We start from the raw sequence: 23,667 nt of genomic DNA, 5'->3' as shown, positions 1-23,667 counted from the left end.
ACATGCAGAAGACTGAAACTAGACCCCTACCTCTCACCTCTCACAAAAATCAATTCAAGGTGGATAACAGACTTAAATCAACAAAATATTTTTATGCCTACTCTTTGTAATGCAATGTGGAAGGTCCTATATATACAGAGAGAGATAACAATGAACCAAACACACCCAGAGAGACATACACTGATTTCCTTTCCTTTAGTGGAATTGCTGGATAAATATTTAGTGGAATTGCTGGGTCATATGGTAGTTCTATTTTTAGTTTTTGAGAACCTTCCATACTGTTTTTTGTAATGGCTGCGCTAATTTACATTCCCACCAACAATGTGTAAGAGTTTCCTTTTTACCACATCCTTGCCAGCATTTGTTATTTTTGTTTTTTTGATAATAGCCACTCTAACTATAGTGTTCGTTCGTACTGTAGGGTAAGATGATATCTCATTGTAGTTTTGATTTGCACTTCCCTGATGATTGGTGATGTTGAGCATTTGTTCATATACTTGGCCATTTGTATATCTTCTTTTGAGAAATATCCTATTCAGATTCTTTGACCACTTTTTAATGATATTTTTTGGAGTTCTTTGCTGTTGAGTTGAATTTCTTATATATTCTGGATGTTAATCCTTGTCAGATGAATAGTTTGCAGATATTTTCTCCCATCCTACAGGTTGTCTTTTCACTCTGTTGATTATTTCCTTTATTCTGCAGAAGCTTTTTAGTTTGATATGCCATTTGTCTATTTTTTTCTATTGTTTCTGTGCTTTTGAAGTCTTACCCATAAAATCTTTGTCCTGACCAATGTCCTCAGGTGTTTTCCCTTTGTTTTCTTCTAGTAGTTTTATAGTTTTGGGTCTTACATTTAAGTCTGTAATCCATTTTGAGTTGATTTTTGTATATGGTGAGAGATAGGAGCACTTAGAATTTTTTATACCTATCGTAAGAACTATTTTAGACTCATTTAGATGAGATTCTTAAATATCATTACTCTGTGTACCTTAAGAGGAAAGTAAATTTGTTCAAGTAATCTTGAAACAACTTCACATTCCTAGTCTGACTCTTTTGTGTCGCTTTCCAAATCAGTCAATTTTTATGATTTTCCACACAATATTCACTTCTGTGCCATTAAGAGTGTTGGCGGTACTCTTGATTAAAAAGTATTACCCTACTTTTTCTAGGGGTTTCTTACAAGCTGCTGAGACCCATTCTGCAAGTACTGATGCTAGCCAGCACTTTCCTATTTTACTAACCTCAGAGTTTATACCCACACACACAATTAAAACATGACCTTGCTGCAGCTGTGGATCATGATCACATTTCATCTCATCTTCTGCAGTCTCTTTATTTGAGAAGTTTGGGAGTAGAATTCATCATTCTCCCTAGTGGTCATCCTTGCTGCCTTGCATCTAGAAGGCCCCATCAGTCTGCCCCTGCTGGGACCAGGTTCTCTGCTGACCTCCAGTGGCCTTAGTCTGTATGGCACCAAGCACCAAGCAAGGGGTGTTCATATGTTTGTGAGTCAGTGTAGAACTTTCAAACAGACTCCCACTAGCATTTTTAGGAAAATACTTTGTAAATGTCCTTGAATTAGGCAGCACCTGCTCCCATGTACCCAAATTACTCTTATGTGTCTGTGTTTCAGTACAACTTGAACCTTCCTTGTGGAAACTGAGAAGCTTTTGTAAGAGCTGTACATACATGCTGTAATTAGAACAAGAAAATAAAAAGTGAAGAATTCATGTGCATAGAGCTGACTTTGGATGAGCTTATTAAGCCTGAGTTCTGAGTAAGCTTCTAGGGTTGGTTTGTAATTTTTCTCTTTAGGGTTTTATTTTGTCGTGTTTTGGTTTTGTTTGTTTGTTTTGGGGGGGCGGTGGTTTGGGAATGGAAAGAGGGACATAGACAGCAGTGGTCCTTCTCCTGGAACCAGAAGAACAGTAAGACTTTCCTATCAAAATCATCTGCCTCTTTATATTTTCTGCCACAGATAATGATAGCAGGGAGGGACATTGCTGAGATAAGAGCAGGAGACAGTTTCCCCAATTGGAACCCTGCTGGGCATTAGTGAGGCAGGCAAGCAGCCCTCATCAAGGAAAAGTAAGTGACCATTGAAGCAAAGAGTACATGCTAATTTTCCAATCAGCAAGCTATTAACCTTCTGAAGTTTATAATTCCTCTGACATCCATTTTAACATTTGATCTATCTAGTTAATTTTAAAAACCCATTTATTATACCCCTTAAGTCATTCTTTGTTATTTTGTCAAAGTGTCACATTGTAATTATCTTAAAATCACTTTTGGCCAAAGCTTGTAAAAAAGTCACCATTATGTCTGAGATTATTGATCAATGTAATTTGAAGGGTTTTGCTTCTTAATAATTAAAAGCTTCCTCATTATGCGGCATACCTGCTGCCATGATGTTTGAGAATAAAGCAAGTGAATATCTAACCACCTAATCGTCTTCAAATATTTTTAATCTTTTTCTCTCCATAACTAGAATTTTTTTTTTTTTTTTTTTTTGACAGAGTCTCACTCTGTTGCCCTGGCTAGAGTGAGTGCCATGGCGTTAGCCTAGCTCACAGCAACCTCAAACTCCTGGGCTCAAGCAATCCTCCTGCCTCAGCCTCCCAAGTAGCTGGGACTACAGGCATGCGCCACCATGCCCAGCTAATTTTTTCTATATATTTAGTTGTTCAGCTAATTTCTTTCTTTTTTAAGTAGAGACGGGGTCTCACTCTTGCTCAGGCTGGTCTTGAACTCCTGAGCTCAAAACGATCCGCCCGCCTCGGCCTCCCAGAGTGCTAGGATGACAGACGTGAGCACCGCACCCGGCCCATAACCAGAATTTTAAGGCAACCTAAAGGTTGTAATGTTTAAGTTTGTAAATAGATGCTGTGATTATCTGTCAGGACCATTGCAGTAGCTTCCTTACTAGTCTCTCTGGTTCTCTGCTACTACCAGGTGAATATTTTGAAAGCCCAGCTCTACAGCTCAGTGACTGCTTATCAAAAACAGGATAAAATTCAAATTCCTTTACCTTTGCATTTAAGACCTTCTGGGGTCTGTTTATAGCCTAATTTATTCTACTCCTAGTTTATGCATATTTGCTTTTAGCACACTGCTTTCTCATTATGTCCACTAATTCACCAAGTTCAGAAAGTTAAAAACATTCTATTCTCTTTGGCAGTGCCTCTTGCCGTCCATTTTCATACTAATCCTTAGGATACAAATGGAAAATAAATGTTTCTTATTAAGCTAGTTCCTTTCTTTCTGGGTTCATCTTCTATCCTCTCTGCCAAATCCTTTGGGGATTAAAAAAATTCCTTGGCTTCTTGCTGGCAAATTAGGCACCAGCTAGGCTAGTTTAGCCATATTAACATTGAATGTGGACCTAAATTACACCTAGTAGGAATATTTTACCTTCACATAGGGCTTGATATTATTGAATTTTGGTGTTTTTTAAAAATATGAAATGTTTCACGAATTTGCGTGTCACCCTTGTGCCGGGCCATTTATTGTTCCAATAACAATGTATGTACGGCTGAAGCAAGCCCTGAATTTTTTTTTTTTTTTTAATTTCAAGATATTATGGGGGTACAAACATTTTGGTTACAAGTTACGACTTTGCCTCACTCAAGCCAGGACTAGAGGCGTGCCCTTTCCCCATACAGTGCTCACTGCATCCATTAGTTGTGAGTTTACCCATCCCACCCCAACCTCCAGTGAATATTACTACGATGTGAGCACCTTAGTGTTGATCAATTAATGCCAATTTGATGGCTAGTATATGTGGTGCTTATTCTTCCATTCTGGTGATACCTCACTTCAGAAGATGAAGCCCTGAATTTTAGTTTTTACAATTTTTATTATTATTGGTTTTTTGCCAATGTGATGGAGAGAATGTTATCTGGTAGTTTTGATCTGTAAGTTCCTGATTACAACTGAGCGTGTTTTTATGTTTATTGACCATGTGTGTTTCTTTCATAAATCGACTGGTATCTTTAGCCCACTTATCTTTTTGGTAGTCCTTTTGAAATTGTTTATACATTCTGAATATTAATCATTTGTCTCTAGTACGTGACACAAGTATCTGTCTTCTGGTTTATCAAGTATTCATGTTTTTTTCCCAACATCCAGATGCTTTCTGGCCTATGTAGCTTCAAAATCTGGCAAATGTCTTGGCTGTATGTGGCCTTGGCATAGAATTGCAGGTCCCTTATACAAGTAGACGTTGTCTCCTAAGCACCTTGTGGCCATAGGAGATTTTATTCTGTCTCCTTGACCATAACTCTCCAGTTTCCTATGTCACTCCAGCACTCAGTAAATGTCCTCTGGGGAGACTTGCAGTGTGTTTTAGGACCCTTTCAATGCACCATGTCAGTCCAGGTGGCTATGCTTTATTTATTTCACTTTATTCTTGCCTATGTAAGTATAATTCTCAACCCTAAATCTACAATTACGGATTTAATTTCAGAAAGGAATTACGTAGGAAACCTATAGGAAAGAAAAATTTGCTTACCTAGGAATGGTTCTTCCCTTTCTGGAATTTCAGTTCATTTAGTCTTCATTGCTTTCATGATTTCTGATATCTTTATTTTTTTTTAATTTTGGAATATTATAGGGATACAAATGTTTTTGTTACATGGATTGCCTTTGTACTGGTTGAGTTAAAGTTATAAGCGTGCCCATCACCCAGATAGTGTACATTGTACCCGTTAGGTATGATATCTTTAAAAATGTAATTTAAAAAAAAACAAAACACAGTTTTTCCTAGTTGTGGCAACAGGAGCAGTAGATTTCTGCTATTCACTACATCTTACTTAGAAGTGGAAATCCTTTTGTAGATTCTCTTTTGAGTTTTCTGTGAACCCAATAAAATCATCTGCAAATAATGACATTCCTATTTCTTCCTTTCCAGTGTATATATATTCTTCTTTTCCTCCTTATTTTATTACACTAAGAACTCCAGTACAGTGTTATATAGAAGTGATAACAGGCATCTTCTTTCTTTTTTTTTTTTATTTCAGCATATTATGGGGGTACAGATGTTTAGGTTACGTATGTTGCCCTGGTCCCCCCCTCCCCCCCAAGTCCGAGTTTCAAATATGTTCATCCTTCGGGTGCATCTTCTTTCTTGATCTCAGCAGGAAAGCTTTTAGTGTTTTACCATTTAGTTGTTTGGTATTTGCTTATTTAAATATCCTTTATCAAATTAAGGAAGTTTTCTTCTTGTACTAGTTTCCTAATAAGAGTGTTTAAGCAGAAATGGATGTTGATTTTTATCAAATGTTTTAGTGCTTCTTTTGAGAAGTAATAGTATTTTTCTTTTATTCTGTTAATGTTATGAATTACATTAATTGGTTTTCAAATATTGTGATGTATTATCCTTTGTATATAGTGCAAAATTCAGTTCGTTAATTTTTTCTTTTCAAGTTTTGCATCTATAATCTTGAAAAAGATGAACATATACTATTCTTTTCTCATAATTTCCTTGTCAGCTCTCCCAAAAAGATTTACGTTGATCTCGAAAACTGGTTGGGAAGTGTCCTCTCTTTTTGTATCCTCTGAAATGGTTTGTGTAAAATTGGCATTATTGGCTCCTTAAATGTTTGGTAGAATTTGCTGGTGAAGGTTTCTAGGAATGGCATTTTATTTGTGAGAAGGCTTTGAATTACAGTTTTCTTAATAATTTTAGGACCATTTATATTTTCTATTTCTTCTACTGTCAGTTTTGGTAAGTTGTATTTTTGTGGGAATTTTTTCATTTTATCTAAGTCTTAAAACTTACTGGCATTAAGTTATTGTTAATAGCTGTCAATAGAAAGAGCTTAGAAGTACATGTTTAAAAGAGAAAAACATCATGAATTCATGCTGGCACATCCAATTCAAATTAAATATTATGGGGTTTTTACTTAATTACCTCAATTTTATATATTTTTTCTTATGCTGAAAAATCTTGATTCTTAATGGCATTAACTCATATGTTTTATCTATAGTATATGTGTTTAAATTCAAAATAACAATGCCAGTATTAACATTTTTTCTTATTTAATTTTGTTTTAATGTTAACATTTTCATGGTTCCAAAGTCAAAACTGTAAAACCAAAGTAAAGTCAGGGAAATCTAAATTTCATCCCTGACCCTTCCTCCCATTTTCTTCCATTGGTTTTTCTTTTTGGGTGGGGAGAGACAAATATATAAGCAAGCATATATAGACATGTATATGTGTGTATGTATCTGCACATGTATTCATATTCCTTTCCCAGGTTTCTTCATATTTCTTACACAAAATATTTTACCTGTACTCTTCTGCACTTGGCTTTTTTTATCTAACAGTACATCTTGAAGATTGCTCCTTAGTAGCAGACAGAGATCTTTTTCATTCCTTTATATAACAACCTAGTACTTCATTGTATGAGTGTACCATACTTTATTCAACCAGTCTCCTATTGATGGATATTTGGGGAAATAGTAACTTTTAAAAAGACATTTTCCATTCTCCAGACCACAACATTGTAGCATTGGTCAGTAGGACTATTTAACCTAATTTTAACAGCATTTATATTACAAAATTTTTAATGTATACATTATACACATATTTAATTTATAATATGCTAGGTTTCAGTGTGTAGTGTGCTGTAAGTGAATGTATTTTTTAATTGGAAAGGTAAAGTTTCTATTTTTTTTTTTTGAGACAGAGTCTCACTCTTTTGCCCGGGCTAGAGTGAGTGCCATGGCGTCAGCCTGGCTCACAGCAACCTCACACTCCTGGGCTCAAGCAATCCTTCTGCCTCAGCCTCCCGAGTAGCTGGGGACTACAGGCATGCACCATCATGCCCGGCTAATTTTTTCTATATATTTTTAGTTGGCCGATTAATTTATTTTCTATTTTTAGTAGAGACGGGGTCTCGCTCTTGCTCAGGCTGGTCTCGAACTCCTGAGCTCAAAAAATCCACCCGCCTAAGCCTCCCAGAGTGCTAGGATTACAGGCGTGAGCCACCGCGCCCGGCCTAGTTTCTATTTTTTATTATTTCTTCAGGTTGGTTTTCTTGTAAGTAGGATAAACTCAAGCCTTGGTGGCTTTTGCCTTATTACAGGTACCTGTGCTTAATATAAAAGACTTCTATTTGCTTATGGTATCAATCTCACTTCTCAATTTATAGTACCAATTTAATCTCATTAATTCCTTGCTCAGGTAATAGGATCCATCGTCTTTATAACACCTCAAAGACACAGACTCTCATTGTAATTTTTTTTTTTTTTTTGAGACAGGGTCTTACTGTGTCGCCCAGGCTAGAGTGCAATGTTGTCATCATAGCTCACAGCAACCTCAAACTCCGGGGCTCAAGCTATCCTCCTGCCTCAAGCCTCCTGAGTAGCTGAGACTACAGGCTTGTACCACTATGCCCGGTTAATCTTTTTAGTTTTTGTGGAGATGGGGTCTTGCTATGTTGCTCACGCTGGTCTTGAACTCGCCCTCAAGTGATCCTACCACCTGGGCCTCCCAAAGTGCTAGGATTTGTAGGTGTGAGCCACCTCACCCAGAACTCTCATTGTAATTTATCAGGTTGAGAAAGGCCTCATAGCTGATACATCTATTAGTCATCTGCTTCAAGGAAGTACCAACTCCTAAACTAGGTATTATTGTCTCCATTAAATATGTGGAAATTAAGAAGTCTCAATATTATTTCTGATTTCTCTGATTTGATGAATAAAGCATTCTTCTGAAGCTCATATATGACCAGTAGTTCCCTTTGTTTACTCTTATTTGCCTTCCATTTACAGAATTTTACTAATCAATCATGATTTCCCCTTTATAAATCCTCAATGTTGTTTAACAAAGTGTTATGTGAACTTAATTACATAGCCTTTTCTCCAGCCATTCTTCTGAGAAGCCATATTTCATTTTAATCTCTAATTTACTTTTAGTATTCTTTCATTGCATATCCTAGAGAGAACAAAATACAACCTTGACTTATTAAAATATTATAAGTACTTTTACCTCTTTCTGGACAGTGCAAAGATCTTACAATATTTAACATAATTTACCTCCTGCTTATCTCCCCTCCCCCAGCTTACATGCTGCTGTTGTCATCGTCATGTATTTTAATTTGTGTCAAACCCCATGAGACATAATTATATTGCTGTTTTTTATAGCCCATATTCATGTGCCATGCTTATTGCTCCATGCATTTGTATTATCTTATGTAATCCTTAAAACTGCCTTATGTGGTAGAAATTATTATCCTTGTGTAATAGATGAGAAACTAAAGCATAGAGAGTTTATGCAATTTACAAGTTCACATGGCCAGTAAGTGGCAAATTTGGAATTTAAGCCCAGGCAGTATGAGTTCAGAGCCTGGTCTCTTAACTAACATAAACTTAAATCATTATTAATTTTTTTTCTGTCTCTCTCACTGAAAAAAATGACATGAACCAAAAAGTTCTCACTAAGTGATTATGAGATTTTTGACTGTCAGGCTGATGGGCTCGCCCTGAGCAAATATGAGGGTAAAGTTAATTTTTTTTTCATTGTTTTAGCTGATATAGCCCAGAGATACAGGATAAGCAAATACCCAACCCTCAAATTGTTTCGTAATGGAATGATGATGAAGAGAGAATACAGGGGTCAGCGATCAGTGAAAGCACTTGCAGATTACATCAGGCAACAAAAAAGTGACCCCATTCAAGAAATTCGGGACTTAGCAGAAATCAGCACTCTTGATGTAAGTTGTAAGTTTTTCTAGATCAGATGAACATTGCCTGTTTAATTAATGTAAACAAATTATAATGCAAACAAAAGAATCTGGACGTGCCCTTGTAGTTCATTGCAGTGGATTTGACATATGCATAATTGGTAAGTTGGATTCTGTCAGACTCCTGGGTCAGAGACAAAGGACCTTATTTCTCACATCATGGCAAGCAGTGTGAGTGTGTTTGCATTTGTTTCCTTGCCCCCTGCCCTGTGGATGTAACACAGAGGGCCCAGATGGATGCCTGTACCTTCAGTGGGTTAAGTCACTGGAGAGGAGCCCTGGACTTGGGGAACTCACCATTTCAGAGCAAGCAGTAACCCTGCTCCCTGTCCTGCAGGGAGACATTACTTCATATCTCAGTGTTGCTTGCTGCAAGCACAGCCCTGAGAAATGGCCTGGGTAAAGAGTGGTCAGGGTCTTGCATTTTTGGCATACTCAGTAACGTGTGCGGGAGTGTGAGAGACCCCTGGAGGAGTCTCTACCAACAGTCACAAGTTATGAGTTGATACACTGTTTTTAACACATTTTAAGATTAGTCACCTTAGGAAAAGATTATCACTGATCAAATCGTTATGTATTTATTGAAATTTTAAATAAAATGCTAGAAGGAAGTGTTTATAATTACATTTATTGAAGTTAAGGTTATTTTCAACCCAATCTTTAATACTTTTGGGCTAGATGTTAAAAGCTAAATATGCATTTGTAATCCTACTTCATTTGGAGATAGTTGAACAACAGCTGGAGCTGTCATTTATCCCAGAATAAGGGGTAAATGAAATAACATGTTTATAGAACTACATATGTTTGCAAAATAATTAGATACTTTATTTTACAGCGCAGCAAAAGAAGTATCATTGGATATTTTGAGCAAAAGGATTCAGACAACTATAGAGTTTTTGAACGAGTAGCAAATATTTTGCATGATGACTGTGCCTTCCTTTCTGCATTTGGGTAAGTATCTTAATTAAAAGTGTTAGTGGCTTGGCTTGGCTGCCATGTTAAATCCTGTTGTATTTTGTCATTTTTCTGAGGATGACCTCTCCAAAGATTATCTCAGTCCTCTTAAAGTCTTTATACCAGTCTTTATACCTATCTCTGAATTTTTTTTAAGGGTTTAAAAGTCTTTTTATTCTCCTTCCTGAAGTATATTCTATTTCAGAAGGTGGGTAAGAGGTAGAGAGTGGACAAGATAACAGTTAAGTCATTCATGCCTTTATTCAACTCATTTACTAATACTTATCCTGTGCCAGGCAAAATGCTAACCTGTGGGGTTACCAGACTGAAACGACACATTGTCTTCTTGTTAAAGCAGCATGGGCTTTGTAGTCTTCATTCACCTCCATCTCTCCACCACCTTTTCTTATATCTTCCCTGTCTCAGAGAATCAGTTCTCTTTCTAAGGCTTACCTCTTCGCCGGTGTCCTTGTAACTATCCCTCCAAACTCCTCTGGGGCTTTAATCCATCAGTAGTCCCTGCTTTCTTTTGTTTTCAACCTGGCTCTTTTTTTATGACCTGCTTTACTTCTCTGAAAACATGCCTCTTTCTTTCCCGACCTCCTTCTGTATCTTGAGCTATAATTTCATCTTTCTTTTCATTCCCACATTTTTTCAAAGATTAGTTTATGTTTGGTTACCTTGATTTTCTCAAACACTAACCAGTAAAAATCCTTAACCTCTTGGAAGCTTTCACCTCCATTGCTCTAATGTCTCTGCATAGTCACAAAATGACTGCTTAATTATGAAATCCACTGCCTTTTCTTCAATCTTAATCTTCTTCAGTTCCTCGGAAGGATGTGACATGTAACTACTCTTTCCTTTTTTCTATATCTACACTTATTTACATTGAATCCGTCTGGTTTGCTGCTTACCTTTCTGAATTTGCTAATATCTTCTTTTTTTTCTTTCTTTCTTTCTCAAAATAGAATCATTTTTATGGTTCTATTTTTGACCCTCTCTTCTCATTGGAAGTTATGTCAACTGTGCTTTGACTTCCGTGTCATATTCTTTCTCTTTTTTCGTTGGCTTATAACTGTTAGGCTCAATTGCAGTAGCTATCTTAAGTAAATCCCAGATTCCTGACACAGTATATCTTCTCCATTTTGTGACCTTTGTTCTTTGTCCTTGCTTTAATGCTTTTGTAGATTTTGTGTGTATCTTTTATAGTAAGCATTCTCATATACAGAGTAAATGGGGGAACACTGCTGCCTTCCATAGTTTTCACATTACTGTACTCCAGCTATACAGGTCATCTTGCTGTTCCTTAAATGCTGCAATCACACTTCTGTAGCAGAGCTTTTGCTGTGAATGTTCTGTATCTGGCAGTGCTTCTCCCAGATGTCATCACATCAGAAAGTCCTTGCCTTATAACCTTGTATAAAGTAGTACTACCATCATGCTTTACCCACTTATTCACTTACTTTTCCTTTTTTTTTTTTTGAGATAGAGTCTTGCTCTGTCGCCCAGGCTAGAGTGCCATGGTCTCAGCCTAGCTCACAGCAACCTCAACCTCCTGAGCTCAAGCGTTCCTCCCGCCTCAGCCTCCCAGAGTGCTAGGATTACAGGTGTGAGCCACCGCGCCTGGCCCACTTACTTTTCTTCATAGCACTTTTTTTTTTTAGCCACCCAAGATAAATATATCTACTTGTTACTCTGTCTTTCCTCACCAAAATGTAAGCTCCATGAAAGTGAGAATTTTGTTAGTTTTGTTCACTGCTGTATACCCAGTGCCAAGACCACCCCTGGTACAAAGGAAATGCATAGTAAATAGTTGTTAAATGAATCATTTTCTTCCTTTCTGTTCCCACCATCATCAATGTAGGTTAGGACTCCTTGCCTCTATCACCTGGACTACTCTAGTTTGAAACTGAAAATAAGTCAGTATTCAATTAATCTAAAAGTAATTTAAAGAGAGAGAAAGTTACCCATTTGACTTAGAATATGTTGTAGAAGTCACTGACCAAACATTTATTGAGTACCTATTATATGCCAGATACTATAGTAGACATAGGAAAAAACAGTGTACAAATAAAACATAACTTATTTATGGAACTGTAGTTTAGAGATGTAGGTTATTTCAATTCATCTGTTTTTTAAAATTAAATTTTGGTTTTAAAAAGTAGAAAATTCATGGTTCAGTCTGATTAATAAGGATTATTAGTCTATGTGACCAAATCAATGACTTTGATCCCCAGTTGCTGGAAAACAGTCTAGGATCAAAAACAACTTTTTAGTGCTAAAACTACCAGTCTAAATTCATGAAATAAAAATCACAATACAGCTAACTAAAATTTCCCTTTAAAACATCTGCCTCATATTTAATTTTTCCTTTAAATGTGTACTTGTCTTGGTATTGCATAGTCTTATAAATAGGAAAGGTGATGGGCAAGTATATATTTCAAGTCTATAATTCATACATTGCAAAATAACAAGGTAATTCTGAGTCATTCAGGTATATTACTGTTATTGTTTTCTTAAAAAGCGTTATTACTATTTTTCCCTTCCTGTTAGGGATGTTTCAAAACCAGAAAGATATAGTGGAGACAACATAATCTACAAACCACCAGGGGTAAGTTGCTATTTCTTAGTGTGTATAATCAGATATTTTTATATGTATAGTATAGTCTATAGTTTTATATGTGTTAATATTCATAGGATTATAGAATTTTAGGATAGAAAGGAACCTTGAAGCATCATCTTATGCTAATCTAAACCTTTCAAAGTGAAGATGGGGCCACAGAGGCTAGAGTCATACAGGCATTTAGTAGCAGAGCTGGGATCAAAGATCCCCTGACCCTCTGGCCTTTTCTACCTTTCTGTTTTGCTTTCAGTTTGGGAGCCAAATCCAAACGATGCTTCAGTGGTACATGGTCATCACTCTGACCTGCATTGTACTAGACAAGCTCCCAGATCTTCTGGGGTATAAATGTACTTGGTACTTGCCAGATAATAAGGAGCAGCCATGTTGTTTTTAACTCTTGGGCTAAGAAGTTTTAAATGTGTCTAAGCATAGAAGTAGCTGCTTAGACCCAGATAATGGTAGCCACAACTAAGAGGCAAAACTCATAGTGAGTTTTATCCCAAATTGACCTAAAGTTCTGCCATTGCAATTTTTTCTACACACACAAACATAGAAATCTGTGGATAGTTTTTCAATTCATAGTTTTCATTTTAATGTTGTCTGCAGTGTTTTGACACACTGAGATTTTTAACTTTTATGTAGTCAGATAAATGAATTTCTTGCTTAGAAAGCTTATTTCCTATTCTGAATTCAGACAGGTATTTGCCTGTATTTTCTGCAAGTGCATTTTTTTAATAGTAGCTTACAGGGTGTCATCAGCTCTAGATTAGCAGAATCCAGTATAGTGTCTTCCATTGTAGTAGGTTGTTAAGAGCATGGGCTCTGGTATCAGTCTGTCTAGGTTTCAGTGTCAGTTGTGCCACCTTTTTCGGTGTGCTATGCTAGGAATGTTTCTTAGCTTCTCTGTGCTTTGGTTTCTTTGTTAGTAAAAATAGGAGGTGATAATAACAGTACCTGCCTTACAGGGATGTGGGAGGATTAAATAAATCAACACATATACAATGCTTACAACAGTGCTTAGACACAGTAAGTTTATTCAATATTAGCTATTATTTTTATCATCATTTTAGGCATTTTATAAATATTGATTTGGAGTAAGTATGGAAACAGATCTCTAGGTAACTAATAATAGAAATAGTCATGCCTTATATCTATATAGCATCTTGTATTTTTAAAGGCTTTTTCACTCTCTAAATTTTCTTCTGACATTTTCAACTCTAAGGAATAGATAAATTAATTCATTTGGAGAATTCTTCTTTTCACAATGCCTGCTTGCCTTTGGTGAAGATATTGACAAACAGTTAATTGACCTAAATCCAAGGAAAAGCAGGAGGCTTGGACGTCACAAGTTGGATTATCATGTCCCTGGTAATCACAGAATGATCAGCTTTTACCATTTATGGCCCTTTTCCTCAGAAGTTCTACGTTTTACATTTCTTCTGTATTTCCAATAGATTTTTCTGGGTTCATAGATGGATTTAAGAATGTACTTGAGCCAGCATACCTTAGATTTTTTAAATTTTTTTTTCTATTTTTGTGATAGTCTGCTCCAGATATGGTGTACTTGGGATCTATGACAAACTTTGATGTGACTTACAATTGGATTCAAGATAAATGCGTTCCTCTTGTCCGAGAAATAACATTTGAAAATGGAGAGGTATGGGCTTTCTAATTTGTGTTGTTATTTTTAAAATTCAGAGCAAGCTTTCTCTACCTTTCTTACTATTTTAATACAGAGTTATCAGTTGTAAAAATCATATAGTGAACATAATTATATCATAGCTATTTCCATAATACAGGCCAGTGATTCTTCACCTTTGCTGTCCCAGAACCCCTCTGTTACATTTCCACTAATGGTAGCAGTTCACTGCAGCCTTGGAAATGAGTTTGAAAATGCTTCTTAGGTGGTTCTGATGCCCACTTGTTGGTTGAAGATGATTGTTTAAGTGGATATCCTTTAGAAGCAATGCTTTGCCTAGTTATAATTAATTATATACAGTGAATAATCCTTTGCCACTAAAAGGCTTTTTTCTGATTCCTGTAAAGCAGTTGTATTGTCTTTTTTATGGTAAGTAATGGAAGCAGTTATCAATGATCATGTAACTGACCTCAGTCTTCCCATGCACCTGAAAGAAAGTCCATCGGAACTCTTACAACTCCCACAAAAACAAAACTCAAAAACCTAAAATGTTAAATGAACAAGTACAAAGAGTTATGTCTGTGAGGACTTCTCTCCTTTCTTTACTGTATGTGAAGCATATCTTTCATTTCAGCTCTTTCATTTTTAAAACCCGTGGTCTAAGAATGCAAGTTTAAAAAAATTTTTTAAGCACAGTTTTAAAAAACTTTTTATATGCATATACACTTCAAAGAATTATAAATGCACAGATCAAATTTTAAATATATGGCTCAAAAAATTATCACAAAGGAAACACACCCCTATAATCACTACCTAGTCAGGGTGATATGGATCGAATGTTTGTGTGCCGCCAAATCTCCTATGTTGAAATCCTAACCCCCAATGCAATGGTATTAGGAGGTGGAACTTTCGGGAGATAGTTAGGTAATGAGGGTGGAGTCCTCATGAGTGGGATTAATGCCCTTATAAAAGAGATGTCAGAAAGCTCTCTATCTCTCTTTCCACCAAGTGAGGGTACAAAAAGAAGTAGGCAGTCTACTGTAACCTGAAGACAGCTCTCCTCAGAACCTGACCATGTTAGCACCCTGATTTGAACTGTGAGAAATAAATTTCTGTTGTATAAAAGACGCCTAGTCTATGGTACATTGTTATAGCAGCCCAAACTGACTAAGACACGGGATGTGCAATGTTTTTCAGTAAAGGGCCAGATAGTAAATATCGCAGGCTTTGCAGTTCATGCAGTCTCTGTTGCAACAACACAACTTTGTAGTCGTAGCACAAAAGGAGCTTTAGACAATATGTAAACAAATGAGTGTGGCTGTGTTCCAATAAAGCTTTCTTTCTAGACACATAATTTTCACATGTCATGAAATAGTATTATTAAACATTTTTTCCCAATCATAAAAAATGTAAAGACCATTCTTAGCTTGCGGACCATACAAAATCAAGCAGCAAGTCAAGTCAGATTTGACCCCTGGCTATAATTTCCGGTCCTTGAGCTGGGTCAACAGATGGAAGATTTTCAGAACTTCTTGTCCTCCTTTCCAATCATTACCCCATTTACCATCTTCATAACGACCATACTGATTCTGCCTGTTTTTGAACCTGAAGTGGAATTCAGGGTCTTTTGTATCTGGCTTCTTTCACTCAACTTTATGTTTGTAGAATTCATTCATATTGCATGAAGTCATAGTTCATTCATTTTCACATCTGTATAATTCTTTTATATGAATATGCCACAATTTATCCTTTCTACTATTCATGGACTTTTAGATTACTTCCAGTTTTTGACTATTGCAAATAATGCTGCAATGAACGTTCTTTCTTATATATGTCTTTTGGTGAATATATACACACATTTCCATTGGTAGATATACCTGTGAGTAGAATTGCTGAGTCACAGGGCATACATATGTTCGATTTTAGTAGATGATACCAAACAGCTTTTGAAAGTGGTTGTAGCAGTTTACATTCCTACCAGTAGTGTATCAAAGCTCACATTGCTCCATATCCTTACCCACATTTGATATTATAAGCAATTTTAATTTTTATCTGTTTTGGTGTACATATATTAGAATCTCATTGTGGTTTTAATTTATATTTCACTAATGCCCAGTGGGATTGAGCACTAACAGTTGCCTCTTCTGGAAATGCAGATGGTGGTCCTAGGAGAAAAGTATTATATTAATAGCTTCAAATGCCATACTTAATGGTCTGGTTTTCCATCTATTACAGTCTTGGCCTGTTTTTTTTTTTTTTTTTTTTTTTTTTAACTCTTAGAGGCCTTCAAAGAGATACTCTTTTATATTTCTCCTACTTTTCTAATTTTCTCGGTAGTCAGAATGGTTCAAATTACAGTATTCCCAATCTGAAATCTAAAATGCTCCAAAATCCGAAACTTTTTGAGTGCTGACATGACACTCTGGGAACATTTCAGATTTTGGACTTGTGTATTGGGAATGCTGAACCAGTAAGAATAATGCACATATTCCAAAATGTGAAAAAAAACCCAAGTCCAAAATACTTCTGGTCCAAAGCATTTCGGATAAGGGATATTCAATCTGTATTTCCATGTGACAGCTTGGCATTTTGAGGCCATTTTGTTGTTTCTGTCAGAGTTTTTGAATGTGCTTACCAAAGTAGAACTTTTCCTGAATTCCAAGTAATTCTGGTTCTTTAAGATGCATCTTGTTTTTTGTTTTGTTTTGTTTTTGAGAACAGAGTCTTGCTCTGTTGCCCAGGCTAGAGTGCCGTCACATCAGCCTAGCTCACAGCACCTCAAACTCCCAGGCTCAAGCGATCCTTCTGCCTCAGCCTCTCGAGTAGCTGGGACTACAGGCATGCGCCACCATGTCCGGCTAATTTTTTCTAAATATTTTTAGTTGTCTGGCTAATTTCTTTCTCTATTTAGTGGAGATGGGGTCTCACTCTTGCTCAGGCTGGTCTTGAACTCCTGACCTTGAGCAATCCACCCGCCTCAGCCTCCCAGGTGCTAGGATTACAGGCATGAACCACCGCGCCTGGCTTGCATCTTGTTTTTTATGTGGTTTTGTGAGGCTCTTTACCTCTGTCCAAGCAGATAAAATCAGCCTGAATAAACATGCTAACATGGGTATCTTTAAATCCTGTGTAGTTACCTCTCATGACACACTGGATGTTCAGGTACAGTTCAGGACTTTGCCAAAAGTTTGGATCAAGTAGTAGCTTTCAAATCTTCTTTTACTATAAGGCACAGTAGAAAATTTTTACTAGTATATACATAATACACATTTTTCATGGTATAATACCCTTCTGTGTGCAGTGGACTCAATTTCCTATTCTTTTTTTCTTTTTAATGTTCAGTATAGGTTGAGCCTATTACCTATAATCTAGTCTCATCTCCATCTCCCTATCAGGGATGTCCATTCCCTGTCATTAATATTACTATATAATGAACTCTTAGGTAGGTCATTACATTTCACAGAATTCAAAATACTTCTCCTGCAATTTGAGTGTTTGGCCACAAGATGTCAATGCAATGTCATAGCTCTATAGTACAAGAAACCTGGAAGAGATTGGGATCTTAAGCTCCCTCTGCTTTTCTATGCACATTCATATTTATGGCTTTTATAAAAAAAATTAAACTTAGAATTTATTAATACAAGAGTACAAATAATTGCAAAACAATATTTGAGGTCATTTAAATCAAACTTTTACAAAAGTAAACATTTAAAAAAATATTTGTCCTCAGAGGCCCAGAAAAATTTAGTAATTTGTTATGATTATTTACCTGCTTTGGCAGTTCTTGGTTTCAAAAACAGGATTTAAAGGTATAGACTTGGAAAATCTTAAACAATTAAACAGGGCTACCCCCATCCTTTCCCATGGTAGTTGGCATGCTAAATAATTCTTGAGATTTTATTATATGTTGTAAGCAACCACTTATAAATTGTTTAAACTATGGGGAAAGATTTGTTTCCTCTCACTCTGATTGTCTTGATATCCTTCTTTGGAATTTTTTAAATATTTTCTTGCCAAAGAATATGCTGGTGTGGACATAGGAACTTGGAACCCCAAGCAGCATAAATTACCACCTGCTATGTTAATGTTTGACTTTAGCAAACTAATTGACATATATATTTTCAAAATACTAACCTGTTTATTATTGCTCTCCTAATAGTTGAATGCTTCTCTCTATAGGAATTGACAGAAGAAGGACTGCCTTTTCTCATACTCTTCCACATGAAAGAGGATACAGAAAGTTTAGAAATATTTCAGAATGAAGTAGCCCGGCAATTAATAAGTGAAAAAGGTAGACAGATTAAGGTGTTTATTTTCATCCTTTCTTTCTCTTTTTTCTTATTCTCCCTCTCCCCTCCCCTGTTACATTCATATCCACATAAACATATTTGGGTTAAAAACATTTACATTCAAACATGGGCATGAAGGATAAAGAGATTAGTAGAGAGATAATATGAAGTAGTGTTTTCCTGTTTTTTTGTTTTCAATACCATGACTTTTTGAGAGAAAAAGCAAATGGCATGAAAATTAGGCTTACAGGTACCTTAGTTTTGGGTGCTTTCTTTCAGCACTTTGATGCTTTCCTGAACCCCTTTCCAATAGACATTCCCAGAGATATAGCTGAGACAGTTTACAAAGTCCAATTAACATTTATTCCTAAGTGAAAGAAAGTTGAGTAGTTGTCTATAGGTTTCTCCAAAGCATATAAAGGAATCTGATGTGCCACCAGCTTCCTCTCTAGTTAGGGAAGAATGTCAAACAAACTAAAGGCATTGTATAGAGCTGTCCATTTTAGTCACTTATACTATTTTGAGGGTTGAAATAGATTAAAAAAATAAACCAGTAGAATAAGCTGAAATGAAGATGGTCCCATGAGAATGGCTCATTTATCAGTTTCAAGAACTTGCTGCCCAGAACCTGGTAATCTGCAAAGCAGATGATTGCCTGTTTGAGGAAAATTAAAAATTCACTACAGCATTCGAATTTGGGTTGAGTTCATATAATTTCTAAGGAAATTATACTCTCTGCCCTAAGAACTAAAAAGCCTACCTCTTTTAAGTGTTGTAATATTTAGGTTTCAGTTTTTCTGATCTATATTACTCTTAAGAATGTTGGGGTGTTTTTTTTAGTATGTCACTTTTTGTGAGCTTACAATTTTATGAGAATATAATCAAGAAAAATTCTAATCTACCTCTCATAACTCTATTTCTTTTAAAGGTACAATAAACTTTTTACATGCTGATTGTGACAAATTTAGACATCCTCTTCTGCACATACAGAAAACTCCAGCAGATTGCCCTGTTATAGCTATTGACAGCTTCAGGCATATGTATGTATTTGGAGACTTCAAGGATGTATTGTAAGTATTCATTACTTTTTAAAAATTACTTATATGTGCCTCAAAAATGAACCTAAAATAATTGTTTAAATTGTTGGAACAGTAATACTTTGTTAATTGGATAGAAGAAGTTGGGGTGACTGCTATTTTTTTTTTCACTATACAGAATAGTGTAACTGACTATGAGAATCATGATATAGCCCTGTAGAAATGGTAATACTAACACTAGGTGGTCAGTGATTAATGCTTGGGAATTAATCTTTCAAAGAAAATTTGTGTCTTATTAGAAATTGGCTCTATATTGAGTTTGGCCTTTGCCAGCACATCAGGGAAAATAGATAATAATCCTAGGTCAAGTTAAAGGAAATTGGCAATATTGCTGTTCATTTGTGACTACACCTAGCAAGAACATTAATAGTATGTACCAGAATTTTGCTATTACTAGGCATTTCTAATGGCATATGGCTATGAGCCTTTCCAAGAATAGGTAAGCTTTCTGACTCTATTCTCAGATATTTATAGTGTTAATAAACATACAAACCTTGTAACTACTACAGATAATTGAATTTTTATCAGCTTTCTGAGATGTTAAATACAATGGTTAAAAAATGGAGATGTTTCTTAACATATGAGAAATATAAGCAATACAAATATTAATTCAAATTAGACCTTTTCCTCTTAAAATTCATTCAGATGACCTTTTTATCTTAAAAGATTAAATTGCACATTTAGAGGATGATTTGAAGCCTTATTGCAGACTGAATTACCTCTCTCAATTCTAAATATTTCAATAAAGATGTGGTTGTTTAAAAGAAGATTCTCAGTCCTAAAACTACATAGGAGGCTAGATTAGAGTCCTGCCTTTGGGCAAGTCACTTAATTTCTTGTTTTTGTTTTTGCATATATAAAAATGCTACTACCTACCTAATGGGATTATGCTGAAAATTAATGAGAAATGATGGTTGTGTTATAAACCATAAAGTAGTAACAAATCTTAGTTGTTCTTACTTTACCTGTGCTCAAAAGGATGTCATTTAACCTATTAATTCATTAAATATTTAGCTAGAGTTACTGTATGACAGTCATTGTGCTAGGAACCAAGGGTTTAAAGTTTACTAAGACTAGATCTCTGCCCTCAAAGAACTCATAACCAAATAGAGGAAAGAAACAAGTGGGTTAACAGGCAATTATGTTTTATGATGAGATAACTGCTCTGACAAAGATCAACAGAGGGGTACCTGATCCAGGGTTTCTGGAGATATTGATGCCTAAGGTAGGTCTTAAAGTTTTGTAGAAGTTTACCATGGAGGTGAGAAGGAGACAGGGCTTAGAGAAAGGTGACATTGGCAGGAACAAGTTCAAGGGCTATTGACTGAATATGAGTGGAAGGGGCACGCTGAGGGATGAGGTCAAGAGAGCTAGTTCATGAAAGCCCTTACATGCTGTGTTAATAAATTTTGACTTTATCCTGAAAACCAGGAAGAGCCAATGAAGGGTTTTAATCAGGGGAATGACATAGGTTGTTTTTTAAAGATTACTCTGTCTGCAATTTGAAGAATAGATTAGAGGGGGTCAAAATAGAATCTAGGAGACTTCAGTAATCCAGGCTGGAGTTGATTATAAAGGTTAATCTCAATGGACATCAGCAGATGGCAGAGCTCCTCCCCACACAGAAACATTAGTTCAAACATCTATCCATGCATGGTAATACCTTCACCAGAGCTAGGGTAAAACAGAAAGAGATTACAGCACCCAGGTGTAGAAATAAAAGATTCATTGAAAAGGCTAGGAGGGCCAGTTTTATATCACTTGAACCACCCCACAACAAGATGCCATTATGTATGTTCTAGAATGCTTACATTTAAATAATGATAATACCAGTTGTTTCTCAGGTTGTAGAACAACTGAAACTCTGATTCATTGCTGGTGGGATTACAACATGATATAGCCACTCTAGAAAAGTTTGTCAGTTTCTTTAAAAGTTAAACACCTACCATATGACCTGGTATTTGTTCTAGAGAAATAAAGTTCACATAAAAACCTGTGCACAAATGTTTGTAGTAGCATTGTTCATAATCACCAACATCTGAAAAGAACCCAAATGTCCTCGAATGGCTGAATGGATAAACTAATTGTATATCCACTCAATGGGATACTATTCAGCAATAAATAAAGGAATGGATTTTTTTATACGTATAAAAAGGATGAATCTCAATTGCAGTATGCTAAGTGAAAAAAGCCATTCTGATGACTACATTTTGTGTGATTGCATATATATGACCCTATAGGAAGATCACTGGTTGCCAGGGTTATGGGGAAGAGGAAGGTCTGACTTGAAAAGGGTGTTGAAATAATTCTGTACCCGGTTTGTGGAGGTGGTAACAAGATACTATATATATGTTAAAATTCATAGAACTTAAGCCTAACAAGTGAATTCTACTGTATATAAATTTTAAGAAGTGATAAAATACTACTTCTTACCTTGTATGCATTTATCAAAGCTCGTTCATACAGTTAACTTTTGTGCATTTCACTGTGTCTAAATTTTGCCTCACCTGAAAATAAAGAATTGTAAACAAACAAACAAAGTGTTTAAGAGTATGGGAGAGAAACACTTAGGTGTTCTGATTTAAAAGAATTTTTACCCTGAAGTGTGAAATATATCATTTTATTTATGATGGTAATGGTCCATTTATTTTCCTGCTTTGCAGATTACCATATCTGTTTTCTTGACAATTTATTGTTGATTCAGTGATTGTTGCTACTTAATAATGATGGATAGTTTCTGGCCACAAGCTAGATAAGAGCTCTTTTGTAATCTGTTTTTCTACCACATCAATTCACATTCATTCTATCTCTTGTCTTTGCCTTTTGCTCACAATTCTTTCTCTCATATATTGACAAGGGGAAAAAAATCAAGTTAGGAAAAAATATGCGTTGAGTGTTTGCTATGAATTTGTCATGTTTAAGATTTAGTCATTCATAAATTATTTATTGAATGGCAGAAGCAATTCATACTGTATTAGCTGTGATAACCTTTGGACCTTATAAAACAAACTAGTAGGGGCTTTATCCTAAACACAGACCATTTGCGATTCTATAGATTGAATGGATATATTTTAGCACTTTGCTGTGGGTGACAGTAGATGATGTCAGATTAAATTTAAATTGATCTTCTCTCAATGTTTATCTCTGGTGCTTGTGCAATTACTTCAGCACCAGAGAACCTTTCAGAGGCATTCTGTCAATACAGCTACCTGACAGTCATTTGTATTTGTAAACTGTGCATTTGGCACCTGCTGGTCTCTGTTGCATTGGAGCTAGTGGGGAGCCAAAATGGGTGTACAATGAAGTTATTGGTTGGTACAGCTCAGTGGGAGTTATTGAAGGGCAGAAACAGCACTTCTGGGACCTCAGGAGAGGATAAAAAGAAAAATAAACTGGTAATATTAACACCAGCCAGCTATTTTTTGCTACCAAAAAATGATGATTTAAAAAGTCAATCAATTCTACTCACAGAATTTAAAGTATGTTTAGACTTGCATTTTAATTCTTGTAACAGACACAAAAAACAAAGGGTTTCTCTGTAAAACATATAAGGAATTTTTTAAACTACTAAGATCTCAATTAGAAGGCAGACAATTTATGTGAGCAGAAATATAAATTAAAACAGTGGGGAAAAAAGCTTAATTTCTGAAGAAATGTAAATTAAAATGTAGGTATCTTTTATTTATCAAATTAGCAAAGCCAATTTTAATTTTAAAAAAGGCAAAAATACTGGTAAGACTACAAAGAACAAACAGGTAGACAAATAGCAAAAATTGATGTTTTATAGGTATAATTTGCCCACACTTTGTCAAAAGTTCTTATTCGTTAACTCAGTAATCCTACTTTATTGGATACAATTCAAGGAAATAATTACAAAGAAAAAAGTCTGATATATAAATCTGCTTAGTGCAGTGTGATCTATTCTGCTATAATGCATGTTTTTGTGCTGCAAATTTGCTCATACATGACTGGTAATTAAGAGAATAATATCCACAGAAAGTGGAGTTGTGTTGGTTTCATATATTATTTTTCTCAGAATGTTGTGAAGCCATCAGAGTAAGCTTTTTCACAGTTAAAGAGAACGGTGCCAGGGGTATATGAAGACCTCCAAAATAAAACAAAACATCTGAAAATCCTAGCCTTCCTTTACATAGAAGCTGGTTTAATGGTCTTGAGAAATACTTTGTTTGCCACAATGTTAAGTTATGCAATGAAGCTGCACATGTGGCTGAAGAAGTTGTGAAGACATTTCCCCTTGTTTAGGAAAAAACTTGAAAATGCTACTATGCTCGGGGTTCCATTAATTTGATGAAAC

The 23,667-nt window shown here is 35.7% G+C and overlaps 1 protein-coding gene across 1 annotated transcript in view; it reads left to right on the top strand.

Annotated features, from left to right (window-relative positions):
• The window catches only part of ERP44 (endoplasmic reticulum protein 44), a 74,361-nt gene that overhangs the window by 47,447 nt on the left and 3,247 nt on the right, over window positions 1–23,667 (top strand). The window contains exons 5-10 of the mRNA XM_012638268.1: window positions 8,536–8,720; window positions 9,586–9,701; window positions 12,258–12,315; window positions 13,871–13,984; window positions 18,146–18,257; window positions 19,184–19,325. Coding sequence (XP_012493722.1) covers window positions 8,536–8,720; window positions 9,586–9,701; window positions 12,258–12,315; window positions 13,871–13,984; window positions 18,146–18,257; window positions 19,184–19,325 — 727 coding nt within the window. The remainder of the gene's footprint in view (window positions 1–8,535; window positions 8,721–9,585; window positions 9,702–12,257; window positions 12,316–13,870; window positions 13,985–18,145; window positions 18,258–19,183; window positions 19,326–23,667) is intronic.

The sequence above is a fragment of the Propithecus coquereli genome, unplaced genomic scaffold, assembly GCF_000956105.1.
Source record: "Propithecus coquereli isolate 6110/MARCELLA unplaced genomic scaffold, Pcoq_1.0 Scaffold128, whole genome shotgun sequence".
NCBI classification, from domain to species: Eukaryota; Metazoa; Chordata; class Mammalia; order Primates; family Indriidae; genus Propithecus; species Propithecus coquereli.
This window is presented reverse-complemented; position numbering and strand designations above follow the sequence as displayed.